The following is a 17,655-nucleotide window of genomic DNA, read 5'->3' as shown; positions in this document are numbered from 1 at the left end:
ACTAAAATTCTAAAAAAATAAAAAAATTCATAAGTTTTTTGAATAAAATAACTTAAAAAGTTTTAAAATTTATCATGATGCCAATAACCAAAAAAAAAAGTTATGGGTTATTTCAAAATGGCTTATATATACTTGAGGGAGTTTCTATATAGTTTAGAGGTAAAATGCTTTCAAAAGTTTTCTTAATTTTAATAGAAATCAGTATTTCAAAAATATGTCAAATAGGTCTATCGAATCTATCGGATTGTAACCTAATTTCCTAAACTGATTCGGTTTGATCCCGAAAAACTTTAAAATCATTATTGACTCATTTGAGCTGGTGGTTCAACTTGAATACCACAAAATATATTTTTTTTGTACATTAACATTGGTATATAAAAAAAATTTATGAATAAAAAGTTAGACGCTGTCAAATTAATAAACTTGTATAGTAGACCTTGATCGCACAGAAAAATTAGAATATAAAAAAAACACTTAAAAACCAATCTTGATCGTGCCAAAATTATGAGTATCAATTTTTTTTTTTGGATAAATAAACACAATTGTATAGTAGTAGATGACAAAAAAAAGGAAAGATTGAGAGAGGACCTACGCGCGGAGCGTCAACGATATGCCGGTGATGTGTGGATGGCCGTCGACATGCGAGTGACAGCGACGGTAAGGACAGAGAATATCTAGATGATGCACCTACACGTAGAGTGTTCACAATGTGCCGGCAATGAAATATGGGCTGCTGACAATACGTCGATGAGGATGACAGCTTACGCATAGACTATCGATGAGGTGCTGGCGAGGTGCGGTAGACTAGAGAGGCAAAAGTAATACGTGAAAAGAGTAGAGAGGGATGACGGGAGATTGAAAAGTCTGTTGAATTATACAGACATATGTAAAAGGGTGAATTTTGAAAACAGTGAAACGTCTGCGAGATATTAATCAAAAAACGAATTAGATCAGATAGCACGTATTGTTAAACGAATTAGATCCGATAGCACATATTGTTAGGTGATGAAGATAAAAAAGAGACAATTCTTTTGAAAAAATATTGATATAGCATAGTACGAGTATAGATAATTCAATTCAAAGTGTTATTACATAAGCACCAAATACTGAGTTGAATTATATTTCTCAATCCATTCCTAATCCCTATTTTTAATTTTAGGGATAATTGCCTATATACCCCTCATACGTTTGAAAATATCCGATTTATCTTTTTTTTTTTCTTTCTAAAATATCCCTCATATATTCCACCGTTATTGCAAAATATATTGCAGATATATCCTGTTAAGTTAACTTAGGTTAAATGTGAGTTAAATATCTACTACAGTGGAAAAAAATTAAAATGCTAATTTTGCCCTTAACTTAAAGGGCAAATAAGAAATGTCGGTGACGGTACCTTTTGTGCCCCTGACTTTAATGGCAAATTAGAAAGTCAGTGATGGTGGAATAGTATATTTGAAAGGGCAAAATAATAATTTTACAGAGATAACAGAGTTAAGTAATAGATTTTAATTCTAGGAGTATATTAGAAATAGATTGGAACGTAAAAAGAGTATTTTCAACATTAGTCTTGTAAAAAAGGTAAATCAAAAAGTCGAAAATTTTCAGGAGTATATAAGCAATTGCCTCTTCATTTTATTTTATTTTTCATTTTATTCTCTTCAGTTCAGTAATGCAAATAGAGAAGCCGAATATATCCTACAGGGGCCTTATACCGAACTAATAATAGGTGACGGGTTATGCGAACATTTTAACCTACCAAACCCGAACGTGTACTAAAATGAGGTCGATGGTCTCTCGGTTTTAATACCTGATCCCTACCACGCACTCGCGCTCTCGGCCTCACAAAACCCTCTCTCTCTCTCTCTCTCTCTCTCTCTCCTCTCTCCGCTCTGCGGCGGCGCCTCTCTCGAAAGCAAACCCTAATCGATCCCAAAAGTGAGCTCCCTTCTCCTCCTCTCCCTCCTCCTTCTCCCCCTAATCTCCCTCTCTTCCTCTCTCTAGGTTTTTCTTTTCAGAACTCGATCGCTAGGGTTTTGAGATCGCTCTTGTGATCCCGGAACTTTGGTGTGTGTTTTATTGTTTCGGGTTACTAGTGCTGTTGCGGTTCTTCTCGATCCGGTTTCTTTGCGATGTAATATAGAGTTTCCAGGTTCTATTTTCTGTGATTTTGCGCTATTTGTGAAGTATGTTCTAGGGTTAAGTCTTTCTTTGACATATTTTTTGGAATAGGGCGTAATTGTTCTTGTTAGGGTTTGGTTTGTGATGTTTGTGATGTTGAATCCGCAAAAAATTATGGAGTTTTGGTTGCTGGGGTTGTTCGTGTGTCTAAGAAGCGTGGCGGCTGAGAAGAGAATGAGTTAATAATTAATTTGATCACGAAAAGTTCTGGGTTTGGTCGCGTGTCGAAGAAGTTGGCATACTGAAAAATGCCCGTTTGAATGGAAATGTAATAACTACAGTTCTCTATAGAGGTGTTGCACTTTACCATATCTAGCAAACAAGTGAAATTTGAGCTAATTATGAAGTACCGTAAAAAAGAATAAATCCTAGATTTTGAAATACTAGTGCCAACTGTATATACTGTGACAGTCTAAAGACTCTAAACCTGGGATACTAATTAGATACTGAGTTAACTTTGCAAGTGTTAATTGCTGTATTATCAAAATCTTGGAATATTGAATCAGTTGACCACCCTTCTCCAGAATTCTCAATCCCCAAAGTTATTATAGTAGTCTAAGATAATGAATGCACATTGAGACCTAAGCCAGGTGCCTTAAAAACCCGAGGATAAATAAGCTACTGTACGATTGGAAAAACATTTGAAGTCTCAGTCATATCATGATGCATTTAAATAATGTATTTGCTAGCTTTCCATGAGAAGAATGCCTTGCGGCACTTTGCACGAGCTACCATTCAAGTGGGCCTTTGTTACTCCGAGGGCGAGTTGAAGTTTATGAGCCAATAATTTTATCAGTATCTTATTCGTTTTGGTGAAGAAATGATTGCTTATTCTTCTTCTAGTGTATATCTTTTCTTCCCTTACTAATACATAATCTTGCTATTTTCTCATACTTGAGGATATATGTTTTTACTTAATAATTTATTTCTCACCTTCTCTTCTTCAGATATCATGGATGCGTCTTTGGAGAATTTTGTCGAAGAAGATCTGGGTGGAGTGACTGAGAACTCACACAATGAAGAACCGGTGGAAGATACAAATTTTGAAGAACATCACGAAGAACCAGTTGAAGATACAAATTTCGAAGCACATGAGGAAGAAGCAGGGAACGAGACAGATTTGGGAGCACATGATGAAGAACAAGTGAAAGATATGAAGTTAGAAGCTCCCAATGAGGAGCCTGTAAAGGATAATAATTCCGTACCTAGGGTTGGTGAAAAGAGATGGCCTGGATGGCCTGGTGAAACTGTTTTCCGTATATTGATTCCTGCTCACAAGGTAGGTGCTATCATTGGTCGAAAGGGAGAGTTCATAAAAAAGATGTGCGAAGAATCAAAGGCTCGTATTAAGATTCTTGATGGTCCTCCTGGCATACCAGAAAGAGCAGTAAGTTTTCTGGTGTAATAAATATAAACATAGTAAACATACCCATATTGTTTGTTGTCATGAAGTCTTTAAAATTGTATGTTTCATCTGTTTGCATGTCCTACAGTTTTCGAAGACAATGTGGTACAGGACAAGGTAAAAGGTTTCAAGTCAAAATGATCATATAGGAGGGTGAATTAGCTAAGGTGTTTTTCATGAGTTCTGTGCTAGCAATATAAGACTTTTTAAAGATGATAGTTTTTAATGTGGCAGTCAAATCTTGAGAATAAAAATTGTATTAGAAAAAGCGAAAATCAGAACATGGAGGCATCTGGAATATCAAGGGTGTCTCGGAATTATTTCAGACTTGAACAAAGAAATCTGAAAACTATATATGCCCTGAGATCAAACTCAGGGCTTGCTGTGATATAAGGCAAATGAAATGTTTCTCTGTTAGAGAAACTTATGCATGAAAATAGACAATTAAGCTGTAGGGCTAAATTAAAGCATGAAATAAAGGATCATAATTATATAATTTGCAAAAAAAATCAAGTAAAAACTAATTGATATCTAAGAATGTGATGCAATAATGAAATAGAGAATGCAACATGGATGGTCGAGATTACTTATGGTGAATGAGAGATGCTTGATATTAAAAGGAAAGACAACGACTCATTCACTGGTAACTTAAAATCACTTAACATGTTCTTTGGCATTTCAGTGGCATTACGCTAGCTGAATTTTGCAAAATAACTTCATGGAGTTAATAATGCAGTAATACTCAATTCATGGTGGGTATTTGATTGGACTAAAAGTTTCACCTGATTCTTCCCAATAATTAATTTGCTCATCCAGTATTCCAACACTAAAATTTCTAATCAATGCTATGACTAATGATAAGATGCATATACTTGACCAACAATTTTGGAAGTTATGAGATAAAGAATATCACCCAAAAGAAACCATTAAGATGTGGACTCTAACAATTTCTATCACAATAACTAGATGAATCTTTGCAGGTCCTGAGTGCAGTCCTAAGGCAAGAAATTCAAAGCTCATTGTCTTCCCAAAATAGAAGAACAGAGTACAGTTCTCAAAGATCAGTCATTGAGCATCAGTGCTGCAAATTTGATCTAAGTCCTACAAATTTATGTTGGATGAAGATTCTGGCCAAGAAGCTTCAAATGTTACCTGGTAACTCCATTACTTGTTTGAGTGATTCTTTTGACACGTGGACTAAACTACTAATAAAAATTGGAATAACTAAAATGTTTCAAGGAAAAATACAACGATTGTAATAAATGGAGAAAAAGGCCATCTGAAAATGCTCTTCCTTGAATACAAAAGGAACAACATGCCAATTCTAGTATATCTCTATTATTGTAGATACAAAAAAGATACAAACCAAACTAGGTTGATTGTCAGCATTCTCAAAATCTAGGGAAAAGCTTATATGAATGTAAAATATGCCATTACAATTTGATTAGGTAGCCAATTTAACCAGTGTCTGTTACATGATGTTGCCTAAGCTATGAAATCTGTGCTTAAACCACTGGAATATAAGGGCTTGAATGGTTCATTATTATGCTGAATTTTAAGACGGAAAAATATTGGTGAAAATGCCTCTGGAATAATATGCTTACCAGGCTCGTATCAATGTTTTTAGAAGCTTGTGTCCATTGGTACTGCTATGGTGTAGATGTGCGCTTCATCATTCATGCGACCACTCAAATCTTTTTCTTTTTTTTTTTTTAACTACAGTATTTAGCTTTACTATTCTACAGCATAAATATTTGATAATAGAGATATTATGTCAACTTGATGGTATTTTGCTTGTTCACCCAAAGCAAGTACTTGCATTATTTTTTAGGTACGTGTGTGTTGATTCTTTGTGGAATTGTAATAGGCTCAATGCAAAAGTCAGCCAGTCAGGGCATTAAATACACATCTCTGTTCACAATAACGAGACTATAGTTCTTGGGATTAGTTTGTTGCGTCTAGAAAATGTGTTAGTGGATAAGCATCATCTTTACATTCCGTATTTGACAATGTCAACACTCGAAATAATCAAATATTAGTAAAACTACAAATAACAGAGTAGAGTTGTTGCACTCTTGAACAAAGCATTACTGTACAACATATATGGAAAAAAAAGATCAAACTTATACTATGCCTTATTCATCTACATCTGGCCAAATATATAAGCTTCTACTTTTCTTACCAAGGGATCACCTGTTGTTTAAAAACAGCTGAATGGGAGGTATAGAGATCATGTTATTATTAGCATTTGATTTTAGTTCAGTTTGAATGGAAGCATAAAGTAGAAGGTTTAAAATATACTATATTTCCTGAGAATGAGATTTAAGATATCCATTATATTATGCAATATTATTATATTAATAAATGATATTGTCAATAATTGGAAAAATAAAAGCAAGTAAATGAGATTGAGAGAATAAAAGAAGAGAAGTAAGTATTATGCGAACATAGTCATCTATACAATTTTTAAATTTCTTGGCTGTCAGTGGTATCATTCCCTCCTCCCTCCCCCGCCCTCGCTCCCCCCCTGGAACAACCTTTTGTCTTCTTTTTGCATTATATCATTTTTAAAGTGGTAGAACATATGTCAAATTTATTCTCAGTTCCGTCTGTCTTACTCAAATCTCACTTACCGTGGTTTTGAATACACAAGTGATTCTGTCTTTGGAAATGAGTATAACTTTTAGAAATTATACTTCATAGTTGAATTCCATGGTCTGAATATTTTCTTCTCTTCCATATGCTCGAAACAAGCTTTCGTTAACCATTTACGAATTTGTGATACGCCACGATATTTGGGATTGTTGGTGCACAAGGTACTGATAGCTTTTTTCTAAAGCCTCAACCTTGTAGATATAGCCTACATATTATATATGGTGTCAAAATCTTTTGTGACTGTCACTCGTGTCAATCTGACAGCCATTCGAGTAAATTATCAATATTACAAGGGAACTCTAGGCTGACATGCTTTAACAGTCGAAAGAAGGCAGCACATGTCAATGCATACAACCGTAGTTTTGTGTTGAGATGAACATCATTGACGATGCTTTTATCATATAATAATTAAGCACTGCAAATGTGTTCTATGTTGGTATTCAGCATATGTTTTTTTTTTTTTTTTACCTGTTCTTGTTCGTTGTTGGTGAATAATTTTGCTGTTTAACAAATTCCTTGCAAATCATCTTTCCATTATGACTCAGTTTACGTGCTTCGTACTTGGAATGCCTTTTCATTTCATTCTTATGGCATATTCATGCTAAACTTATTCAATGCTAAAGTTATTCGATGTGATTGGAGAGCTGTAGTTTATATTTCTGAGAGAGGCAGATGTGGATTGACGAGATATTATTACTCTATTGTTCTCTTCAATTGTAGAAGTTTCTGAATCATCCATATTTCACAGAATGAAGGTACAAGTGAACTGCCTTACTGCACATTGGGAGTCTTGGTTTTTTTTTTTTTTCATTGAGTGTCATTAGTTTTATTCAGGTTTAAGGCATCCTTCATGTCACATCAGGCTCTGTTTGGTTCGGGAATTAGTAGGAACTAGTTATACCGGGGATAGGTACAAGTATGGGTTTTTGTAAGAACAAGAGTATTTTTTTGTTTGGATGAAATTGTGAGTATAAGCTGGAACTAGAAAAATTGTGTTTGGATGGTTAGATTGGAACAAGAGGAATAAGAATTATAATTTGAAATTAAAATTATATTATCTAATTAATTAACATCAAATGTTATATTTATAATTTAATTTTTAAATGTTATATTTATAATTTTTAATTAAAATTTTTAATTTTTAAATTTTAAATTTTAAAANAATTGTAAATTTTAATTCTAAAATTATAAATTAAATATTTTTAAAAGTTAAATTCTAATTTAAAACTAATCTCTCTCTCTCTCTCTCTCTTGGGTGGGAACAAGTAGTTCCTACCCTTGTTCCAACCTAGGGTGGGAACAACTTGTTCCTACCCTTACCGGGTTGTACCAGTACAACCCGGTTTGGGTGGGAACAAGTGTTCCCACCCACCCCAATTTATGTTTGGGTACAAGATGGGGTATAAGCCCCTTATACCCCATCATGTACCATTGCCAAACGGGGTGTGAGAGTACCTAGTTGAATTAGGTAGACACTAGTTATGTATACTTAGGCTGCGGTTGGTACCGAGGATATTTCGGAACAATACGGGATATCCCCCGAGTTGTAACCAAACGGCAGAAGAACAGGAGGGAATGGGTTGTTCTGGTCAAAACGGGTTGTTCTAGGTTGTTCTGGAACAACCCGTTAAAAATTGTTCCTAGGGGAACTGAGAAAAACTTTGTTCTTCTCTTTATTTTATTAGATAAATAGATATATAAATAAATATATTAATATAAATATTATTTTTATGATAATATATTTAGACATAAATTTTATTATATAATATAAATTAATTAAATTTGATATATTATTTATTTTATTAAGTTTTATTATTTATATATTAATATTTAATTATTTTATTTTATATTAAGTATTATATATATAATTATTTTTTCATGCATTATATATTTTTTTAATTTTTATTGAAATTTATACTATCATTAATTAAAATTATAAGGATATCGTTACATATATTATGAATAAATTATTATTATATATAGTAAAATAAATATACTATTTTAAATTAAATTGTTACATAAAATATTATATTATAAATTACTATAAGAAATAATTTTATATAAAATATACTAATATAAATTAATTATTTTATTTTTAAAAATATATTTAGATATTGTTCTACACTTTTTATCCAAACGCTACTAAGGATATCCTCTAGAATATCCCCGAATGCATCAAAACATAAATTTACAACTGTTCTATTTTGTACCGGAATATCCCCTGTTATCGGGAACAACAAAAGTTGTTCTCCAAAATTTAGTTTTCCAACTAAACGCAGCCTTGAAGACTCAAAATGAGGCTCGGAGTGATGCTTTAGCCTTTTTATCATGTTTGCAAGTATTGTTCGCTAGGCTTTATTAAGTCTGCATTCAGCTATTTTTTGTCCTATCCATTGAGGCATGATCAATCTACTTAGCACATTTTAATTTTCTAGTTCTTGTTCCTGAAAAAGTAAAATTCGATGTCGTTTTCATGAGACTGTAGGGTACCATTATATGTTCACGGTGTATTTCATGTGATTGAGAAAATGTTTATAGTCCTCACATTACCGTATGTGAATCTATTCTTAATAGCTTATACAGATTATTCACCCAATGCAGCTGATATTTCTTGTCATCTTTGAAACTAACATTTGTTTTTTGTTACCCTCGAAGGTTATTATTTCAGCGAAGGAGGAGCCTGATGCACCCATGCCTCCTGCTATGGATGGTTTGTTGAGGGTTCACAAACGCATATATGATGGTTTTGAAGGTGAATCTGCTCAGCCTCCAAGTTCTGGCAATGCCATACCAACACGACTACTCGTACCAGCTTCACAGGCAGGAGTCCTCATTGGGAAGCAAGGAGCGACCATCAAATCCATTCAAGAGGCTTCTAACTCGATTGTTCGTATTGTAGGTAGGAGTTCTAAACTTTGTGTAGCATATGTACTGAATTTTTTGAATTAAGCATTTTTAACTTCTTATGGATGAACTTATAAAGTGAATAAGCAATTTTGTTTGTGAGTTTCATTATAGTTTGTTTCTATTGTCAACCATTTTGGATAAATTGCATGAGTAATCATTAAACTTATATTCAAGTTTTACTTTGGTTCTCAAACTTTCAAGTTGGACATTTGGCATCTTTTTTAAGTGTTTTACTTTGCTCTTTGATGGCATCTACTATTAGAGGGATATTTTCTGAGCTTGGTGCCTTCGTTTATCTGTGCATTATGAGGCCATCGACCTTAATCGATTTCATACTTTCAATTCACCAATCAAATAAAAAAAAAATGAAATATGGGATGGCATTGAAGGCTGATTGATTTGTGACACTTCTAGGATTTGAAATAGTCCTATATATAAAATATAATAGGGCTAAACATCTTAACCAAGCTATAGTATTTTGGGCGGTGGCTCGGCCTAAGAGGTTAATAGGGTTAAGCGTGCTAGAACTAGAATAGTTCTAGGATGGGTGCCCCCCTGAGAAGCAGGCGTCACAGTTGGTATCAGAGCCAATCACCAGTTGGAAGTGCGAGCGGCTGAGTTAAGGTTATATAGCGAGTAGAGTGCGGCTCTTCGGCTAATGATTGTTGTGGATGGAGCGTGGCTCCCCACAGGCTCCCTACAAGGTCGGGTAAGGCTCGCAAGATGAGTCTCACATCGCCTGATGCTTGTGAGTGTGCTTGAGCCCGACGAAAACGTCACGGCTCCTACCTCTAGATTTGAAATAGTCCTACATATAAGATATAAAAGGGTTATATCTCTTAACCCGACTATTGAGGTTCGGATGAGTAAAGAAAAAAATAACAATAGAAATTCTAAATTAGAAACCAAAATGCTATCGCGCCTTTACCTAAATTTCATCGACCCAACCAATTGCTTTCCTTTGAAACTCATTTTGGGTGGTGGTTAGACCTAAGAGGTTAAGAGGAATAAGCGTGTTAGAGCTAGAGTAATTCTAGAATAGTTGACCCCCGGGAAGTGGGGCATCAGATATGCATGTTGCATGATGATTGGAAACTGGGCTTCACAGATGTGTGGTGCATGATGAATGGATGCAGGCAATCAATTTTCCTCATCAGTAGAGGAGGATAAGAACTGTGTATTGAACACCCTACTAAAAAGTTGAAGGACCAGAGTGACATTAGAGAAAGTTTGGGCACCAATTGTACAATTTACCCAAATTGTTTTTCTGGCTAGCCAGATACAAAAATATTCCTCTGCAATTATATTTTTATCCTAGTATTGACTGCTTGCAGAAAATGCACACGCTGTCTTATTGATTTGTAATGCTTATCCTCTTATTAGTTGGCAAGCTGGGAACAGTCAATGGATTGGTTCATTTCTGTTGCCTGTTTAATTCTTTTGTTTGGATCATGTAAATGTTGATTTGCATTAGTGAGTTGCTTTCGCAAGTTAGAAAGGCTGACTTTTGATTTTTGTTAATGCCGAATAATCTAGGTTTGATTAAGTAATTCTTGGATGTGCTTTCATTGTTGTTCTAATTGTATTTTTGCACGAAGGTTTATTGAAGGAAAAATTAGGATCCACTTACAGACCTATTGAGATATGGGCTGTAATTATTCTTCCTAGTTTTTGTAATATTTTTCGCATATGTTCAAAAGATTAGTGTTACAATTATAGAATTTATTTACAAGTGGACTTCCAGGTGCTTTAGTTGCTATGGATAGTCACCGTACTTCTTTACTACTAGATAGCTAGACCTATTTTTCTCACTTGCATTCTGCCTACATGATGTTTCTAATTCCTGCAGAGAATCTCCCTCCCATCGCTTTGCATGATGACAGAGTTGTTGAGATACAGGGGGAACCCATCAGTATGCACAAAGCCGTGGAACTGATTGCTACTCATTTACGGAAGTTTCTGGTTGATCGTGGAGTCCTTCCTTTATTCGAAATGCATGTGAGAAATGTTTCTTCATTGGCACAGCTTGCTTTACAGCAGATTTAAAGAATTTTATTAAGTTACTCAAATATGCAGATGTCAATGCCAAATATGCACATGGAGCCCCCAAACATGCCCCCTCACCAACCCTGGGTTCCTCCTCAAGCCCTTCCTCCGAATCCTCGGTTCATGCCTCCACGGCCCCATGACAATTTTTATCCCCCACCTGACCTACCTCCGATGGAGAAGCAGCCTCATTATGGTGTATCTACTTATGGCCGTGAGGCACCTCCAGTTGGTGGTGGGGCCCATTCGTCAACGAATCAACAGGCGCCACCCACGGCCTCCCAGGTTAGTTCTCTAAGTAGGTCGATATATTACATCAATGCCACTTAGATGGCCTCCATTTATTGTTTTTGTTGGTATTTTGCCAGGTCACACATCATATGCAAATCCCACTTTCGTATGCTGATGCTGTAATTGGGACTTCTGGCTCGAGTATCAGCTATATTCGTCGTGCTAGTGGGGCGACCGTTACTATACAGGAAACAAGAGGTGTTCCTGGAGAGATGACTGTTGAAATTATTGGGAGTGCTACACAAGTCCAAACTGCTCAGCAATTGATACAGGTATGATCTTTTCCCTTTGCAGTCGATTGTATTGATTCTCTTCTGATGTTTTTGGTGAATAACGAAATGATTTGAGCATTACCCCTCTCTTTCTCTCTCTCTCTCTCTCTCTCTCTCTCGTCGGTGCTCCAGTGACTTGGAATGATTTGGTTTCTTCTTTGCTATTACCAGCTGTTGGCCTGTAGAGACTACTCTTTATATTGTCCATTTTCTATTGATCACTCATGCTTTTCTCCGTTGACTGTGTTAATTCATTATTACATTTTTACCTCTGAAATTGTACTTGCTTAGGCAAGCACAATATCTAAAGAAATCTAAACATTGAAAAGCCAGTAATCTTTGCCGAAACCACTTGAGCTAGTTGTCCTAGAGGTATATACATATTTTTTTAGTATCATTATTTTAGTATCATTATTTTAGTCTCTTAGTCACTGTTTCGATTTAGTGAAGCAGGGTGATGACTCATAACGCACCCCCCTTTATTTTACCTTGGGCAAACAGGGGTTTGGGTGCATTTTCTAAGTTACACTAAGATTTTTTTTTTCCTTTATTTATCTTGTTGCTAACAGAAACTATTATTTTGTAGAATTTCATGGCAGAGGCTGCTCCAGCCGCCGCAGCTCCAGCTCCATCGCAGAACACAATGGGCCCTGTCGACTCCGGCTACAATGCTTACTCAGCCCATGCACCTGCGTACGGGTCTTCAGTCGGCTCCGCTCCTGCTCACAACGGCAGTGGCTATGGCTCCGGCTATGCAACAAATTACGGGTATTGAGATGGGCAATGCGCTATATTTCCATGGCAATGGATTTGTCAATTGTTAACCTCTTTTCTCGGCGAACTAGACTTGAAACTTAAAAAAAATGGAAAAAAAAGGAAAAGGAAAAGGTGCTTTATGTTGACTAGTTTGGCCTCTGTTATAAATCTGTATGATTTGATAGTTGAACTGTTGTGATTCGTCGGTGCCATTAGGTTTATCTTCTTGATCAAAATACATGATTAGGGTTTTCGTTTGGAAATGGCTTTCTCACATTGGAAGGTTAGATTGAGAAATATATGATGGATACTCTTTTATGTTCTTGGTAGTGAAATGATGGAATTGCTGTTTAACTTTTGTGCGTGTGGAAATTGTGTTGTATGTGATGTTGGTTTGGTACATGTTCTCAAATTTTTACCAAAATATTTTAGAACTAAATCCACGTACAATTTCTTGGGGAAAATAATTTTGTCCTAACCAACCTACCTTTATTTAGAAAGATTTACTTATTTTAGGCCGAGAAGTTGATAGCGATGCGATTTTGTTGAGTTATTGTACTTGAAATTCTCATAGACATGCATCAAGTGTTGAAAGAAAATGCTCTGCTCCTATGCAAATTTTGTACCATTCTACATGTGCTGGTATGGTGCTTTATCACTAATTTTGTTTTTGCCATTATAATTATTATTTTACTTATAAATTAAACCTTTTTTTTTTTTCTGTTGGTGAATTATAGCCATCATCTATTAAAGTACTCTATATTACTTGGTAAAATAATATAAAAGAAGTAAATGGTATGTCATAAATCTGCATCGAGTTAGTTGCAGATTTTATGTTTTGTTTGTTGCACGAAAAGTGCAGTTTCAGATTGAAGTAGGTGTTTAAGGGTTTAGGTAAAATTTAATATTTTTTGCTGTTTCTTTGTATAACTATAGAACTATTTTTTTTATATAGTTTTCCTATTTGTTTGTTAGAATTGAATGATGTTAAAACTACAGATTAATTATTATTTTAAGTAAACTATTTTAAACTATTCGAACCCGCGTTTCGACCATCAAATAGTTAAATTGGTCCAATTTTAATCCAAGCATAGAATTTTTTTTACCAAGTCATATTTAATAAAGTACAATGGCTTAAAATAAAGTTAACTGATTTTATTTTCTATTAGTATAGATTAATCTGATAAAAAGTAAACTTGAAAACTTATATCTACTTATATAAAATAAAAAATAAAAAATTAGTATTTTGTAATTAAGTATGGTACTAAAATAATAATAATTTTTTATATAATAAAATTAAAAATAATAATAAAATATTTATGATGTCATGATATGTTACTAGTTTAAGCAGTGATTCTTGCCTCTGTAAGACAATGCAACCCAAAATTTTTTCAATAAAAAAAAGAGTTAACGGCTTTGTTTCTTAGTTGCGAATAGCTAAAGTTGAGGGGTCTTCTTGCATATTTTACGACGTTCCTTCCGCTATATATATGCGCTATTATTATTATTATTATTACTTTTGCAACACGCTAGAAGGTGCTAACAATGGCAACCGCGCTCTCGTCCTCCTCCTCCACCATCCTCCTCTTCCCCCTCCTCCTCCGAAACCCTAACCCTAAACCTAACCCCCCTCGTCCCCAATTTCTCCTCTTACCTCCCCGTCCCCATCCAACCGCAACCCTACGCGCCTCCTCCTCCTCCGCCCACCTCCGCCTCCGCCATGGCCCGATCCACGCCCTGGAGACCCCTTCGCCCCACCCCCTCCGCCTCCGCCACGGACGCCGCAATCACCACGGCCCGGTCTCCGCCATGGGCGCCCCGTTCTTCCCCCTCGCCTCCGACAACCCCGCCGCCTACTTCAAGCCACCGATCGTCGCCGCCGTCGCCGCCATGGCGCGGTGGCTCCGCCTCTTCAGCGAGGCGCTCCTCGTGCGCCTCTTGCTCACGTGGTTCCCGAACGTCCCGTGGGATCGGCAGCCCTTCTCCGCCCTCCGCGACCTCTGCGACCCGTATCTCTCCATCTTCCGCAAGGTCTTGCCCCCCCTCGGCAACGTCGACTTCAGCCCGATCCTCGCGCTCACCGTGCTCGGCGTGATCAGCTCCATCCTCCAACGGAGCCCGCCCATGCAGTGACCGGCTCGCGCCGCAACTAAGAAGAGGTCGAGCTCCTCCCTCTGTTTCTTCGAATTCGTTGTTTCAATTTTTTTTTGTAATTTGCGCTATGAATGTTTGTAATTATTTAAGGAGCCGCACTTGACTATGATTTTTGAATTTGATTGTAGCTTGAATTGTTCCGGTTATTTGAATTAAGGATATTTTTTGTCATACTTAATCACTTCATTTGCTATCAGGCGTTAAAATCAGCTTTTTTGTTTATCTTCAAAACTTGCATGTCTGATACAATTTAACAATATCATCATTAATCTTAATATAATCTTCAATTGATATCATGTGAATGTCTCAATAGTAGGAAAAATAATAATAATAATGAAGCTTTGGTGTGAATGGCCTGAAGTCAAGGGTTGTCCCAGCATTTTACTTTGTAAATATTTAGTTGAAAGTAGATTATAGGCCATTTTGAAATAGATCCCTCAACTTTATTGTTTTTGATTGACACCCTCTGACGATTCTTTCCTTTGATTCGATCAACTTCCATCACTTGAATTGTGGATTCTACTCAGTTGGCCGAACTACAATTTTTGTTTTTGATCATCGTTTGATGGTTAATGGACTGTGAAATTCTCAATTTAATCAATGAATATAACTCAATGAAAGTACATAAAAGTCGAGAAGTCGTCAATAGGATAAAAAACAAAAAGAAAGAAATTTCAGGGGTCTCTTTCAAAATGTAAAGTAAATGGGAATTATTATGGACTTACATAGTCTTTAGAGATTTCTCTCTGCTACAATCACTTTTATATTTAAGGTTTTTCTCTTGATCGCCGTTGAAGTTCTTTGAGACTTAATTGGTTTACTATTATTTTTTTAGCCAACTGTGGCTAGAAGATTATGTTGATCTCCGTCTTTTGTTATAGTTTTCAATGGATTTTTATTGGCCTTCTCCCTCACTGAGATCAAATTTAGCTGCAATTCAGCTTTAACTATGTGAAACAACTTTTCTGTTTAGCACCGAAACCTCCATAGATGAGAAACTTTAGAGATGGACTTTATGACATACTTAAGGCTACAATAAGATTCATATCTTGCTTTTAATGGAATCTAAAGATATTTATAATCTTGTGTTAGTTTTCCCATGTCAAGTATAAGAAAGACTGAAGGTGTATCCTTTGTCCGCATTTTTACGAGCCTTCTTTGCATATAATTTTGTGAGCATTCACCCTTTGATATGATACAAAATAGGGATCAGGTAGGTTGTTCATCTATACAATTTGGGAGGATTTTTCTTCGACTATGACTCTTAGGAATTATAGCAAACTATACATTAATCCGTAGAATTAGGAAATACCATGTCGAAACAATAAAACATAACCTATCTAAACATAGTTGGCCAAAAGTAGACTTCTGACTTGGAATTGATTGAGCCTTGGCTTGGAATGCCTTGTGATTAAATTTTAAGATCACATGTGCCTAGGCTTCATGGATAATGCAAAATTGGAGTAATGGCTTTCCTTCAGCTGATTTCTTTCCTAAGCTTCCTGTGAGAGCCAATAGTCAATGACTAATCCTACCTGGATTTTGAATAGCATGTTTAGCATTTGAAATGACATCAAAATGGAAAGTTAGGTTGTATTGCCTTTATAGGAATGTTTATTGACTGGTATTTACTTAAAAATTCAATTGAGGAGATAGAAATGAGCAGGATACTTTTTAAGTTGGTTTTGTTTATACAAAGTAGAATGCATCACTTGAGACTTTAGAAGGTTATGTAACCTGAAAGAGAAGATTCTTCAATCCCTGTAGTAAAAGTAAAGAAAAATATTAACTGAAAGAAAGATGGTGAGTTACACATATTATCCAACTTACTTCCTGTCAGGGAATATTTGACTGTACTGCATTGAGTGTTTGTGTCATGCCAAACAACCACTATATTTGAAACTGCCATCGAGCCTTCCATGTTGAATGCTAACCTAGGCCTCCTTTAGTACTGATTACATTTTCCTTTTTCTTTTTAAACTCAAATTCTATGTGCTTGAATGCTTCACTTGGTGATGGAGTGTTTGCAATCTGTACAATATGTATGGCAACAAGAAACGTAAAAAAGTCGCAATTATTTCCTCTTTTTTTTTTTTTATTATTAAGACAAGTTTGTAAGCAAACAAACAATCACAATTACAATAACAGAGAACTCCATCTGCCCCTGCATTGAATTGCATATTATTTGAGTTTAGTTATGTTATTTTAAATGGCGCCTCATATTTTTCAATATGACTTTCTTAGAATATTCCTTGAGTGTGATATCTAGTTCATTTTCCGCACAATGCATAAGCTTTTCTAAACCAACGTTGGGAAGCTATTTGCTGAAGCTTTTCGAGATTAATCTCTTACATGATGCTTCACAGGGCCATCTGTCCATATCTTAAGATTTTGAGTTAATTGGTTGCATTCTTTCTTTTGTTCCTTCAGTTTTATCTATTTCTACACCATCTCTCATATTCACCTTTTGATACTCTGTGCAGTAAGCTGGAGGAAGCTGGTATACACTTGAAGCTTGCAGCTGTCCATTAGCCGGTGCTTCGTTATAGAGTCCCTTTTGCTGAAAATATACGATTTTGTGTAGAATGCGAGGGTAGCTGAAGACAGGTAGTTATTGCATACCAGGTTAGGGTTTGATGGAAATGTTCTTTAGCTTTAATTTTAGCTGAAGATCAGGTTGTTATAGCTTACTAGGTTAGGTTTGATGGTAATGGTTTTTTCTAGCTTTATAGTCCAGGGATAGCACAATGAGAGTGTCTCGGGGAGCAAGGCACAGACGCAATTCTGAACCTCTCACGGAAGTTCAGATACAAGCTCATAAATTGGGCGTTCGATGAAATAGTAATTATGTCTGTTTACCCTTTTTTAAACTTTCAGATCACGTAGTTGTGCGAAAAATATTGAACAGTATAATGTAGAAAGAGGATTGAGCGTAAGGCTTGTTGCGCATACGGTATAGTAATAACACGAAGTTTTTTGCGGTTATGCAGC

At 35.7% G+C, this 17,655-nt stretch overlaps 2 protein-coding genes across 2 annotated transcripts; both read left to right on the top strand.

Annotated features, from left to right (window-relative positions):
- On the top strand, nucleotides 1,780–12,864 carry LOC109715271 (flowering locus K homology domain). The gene is made up of 7 exons (XM_020240200.1): nucleotides 1,780–1,935; nucleotides 3,126–3,565; nucleotides 8,894–9,137; nucleotides 10,995–11,143; nucleotides 11,222–11,476; nucleotides 11,560–11,754; nucleotides 12,341–12,864. The coding sequence occupies exons 2-7, from the start codon at nucleotides 3,131–3,133 to the stop codon at nucleotides 12,527–12,529; spliced, it is 1,467 nt and encodes a 488-aa protein (XP_020095789.1). The 5' UTR covers nucleotides 1,780–1,935; nucleotides 3,126–3,130; the 3' UTR covers nucleotides 12,530–12,864.
- Nucleotides 14,033–17,649, top strand: LOC109715002 (ylmG homolog protein 1-2, chloroplastic-like). The gene is made up of 2 exons (XM_020239778.1): nucleotides 14,033–14,669; nucleotides 17,148–17,649. The coding sequence occupies exon 1, from the start codon at nucleotides 14,056–14,058 to the stop codon at nucleotides 14,641–14,643; it is 588 nt and encodes a 195-aa protein (XP_020095367.1). The 5' UTR covers nucleotides 14,033–14,055; the 3' UTR covers nucleotides 14,644–14,669; nucleotides 17,148–17,649.

Source organism: Ananas comosus, linkage group 9, assembly GCF_001540865.1.
Source record: "Ananas comosus cultivar F153 linkage group 9, ASM154086v1, whole genome shotgun sequence".
In the NCBI taxonomy this organism is placed as follows: Eukaryota; Viridiplantae; Streptophyta; class Magnoliopsida; order Poales; family Bromeliaceae; genus Ananas; species Ananas comosus.
The sequence above is the reverse complement of the archived record's forward strand: the minus strand, read 5'-3'. Positions and strand labels throughout refer to the sequence as shown.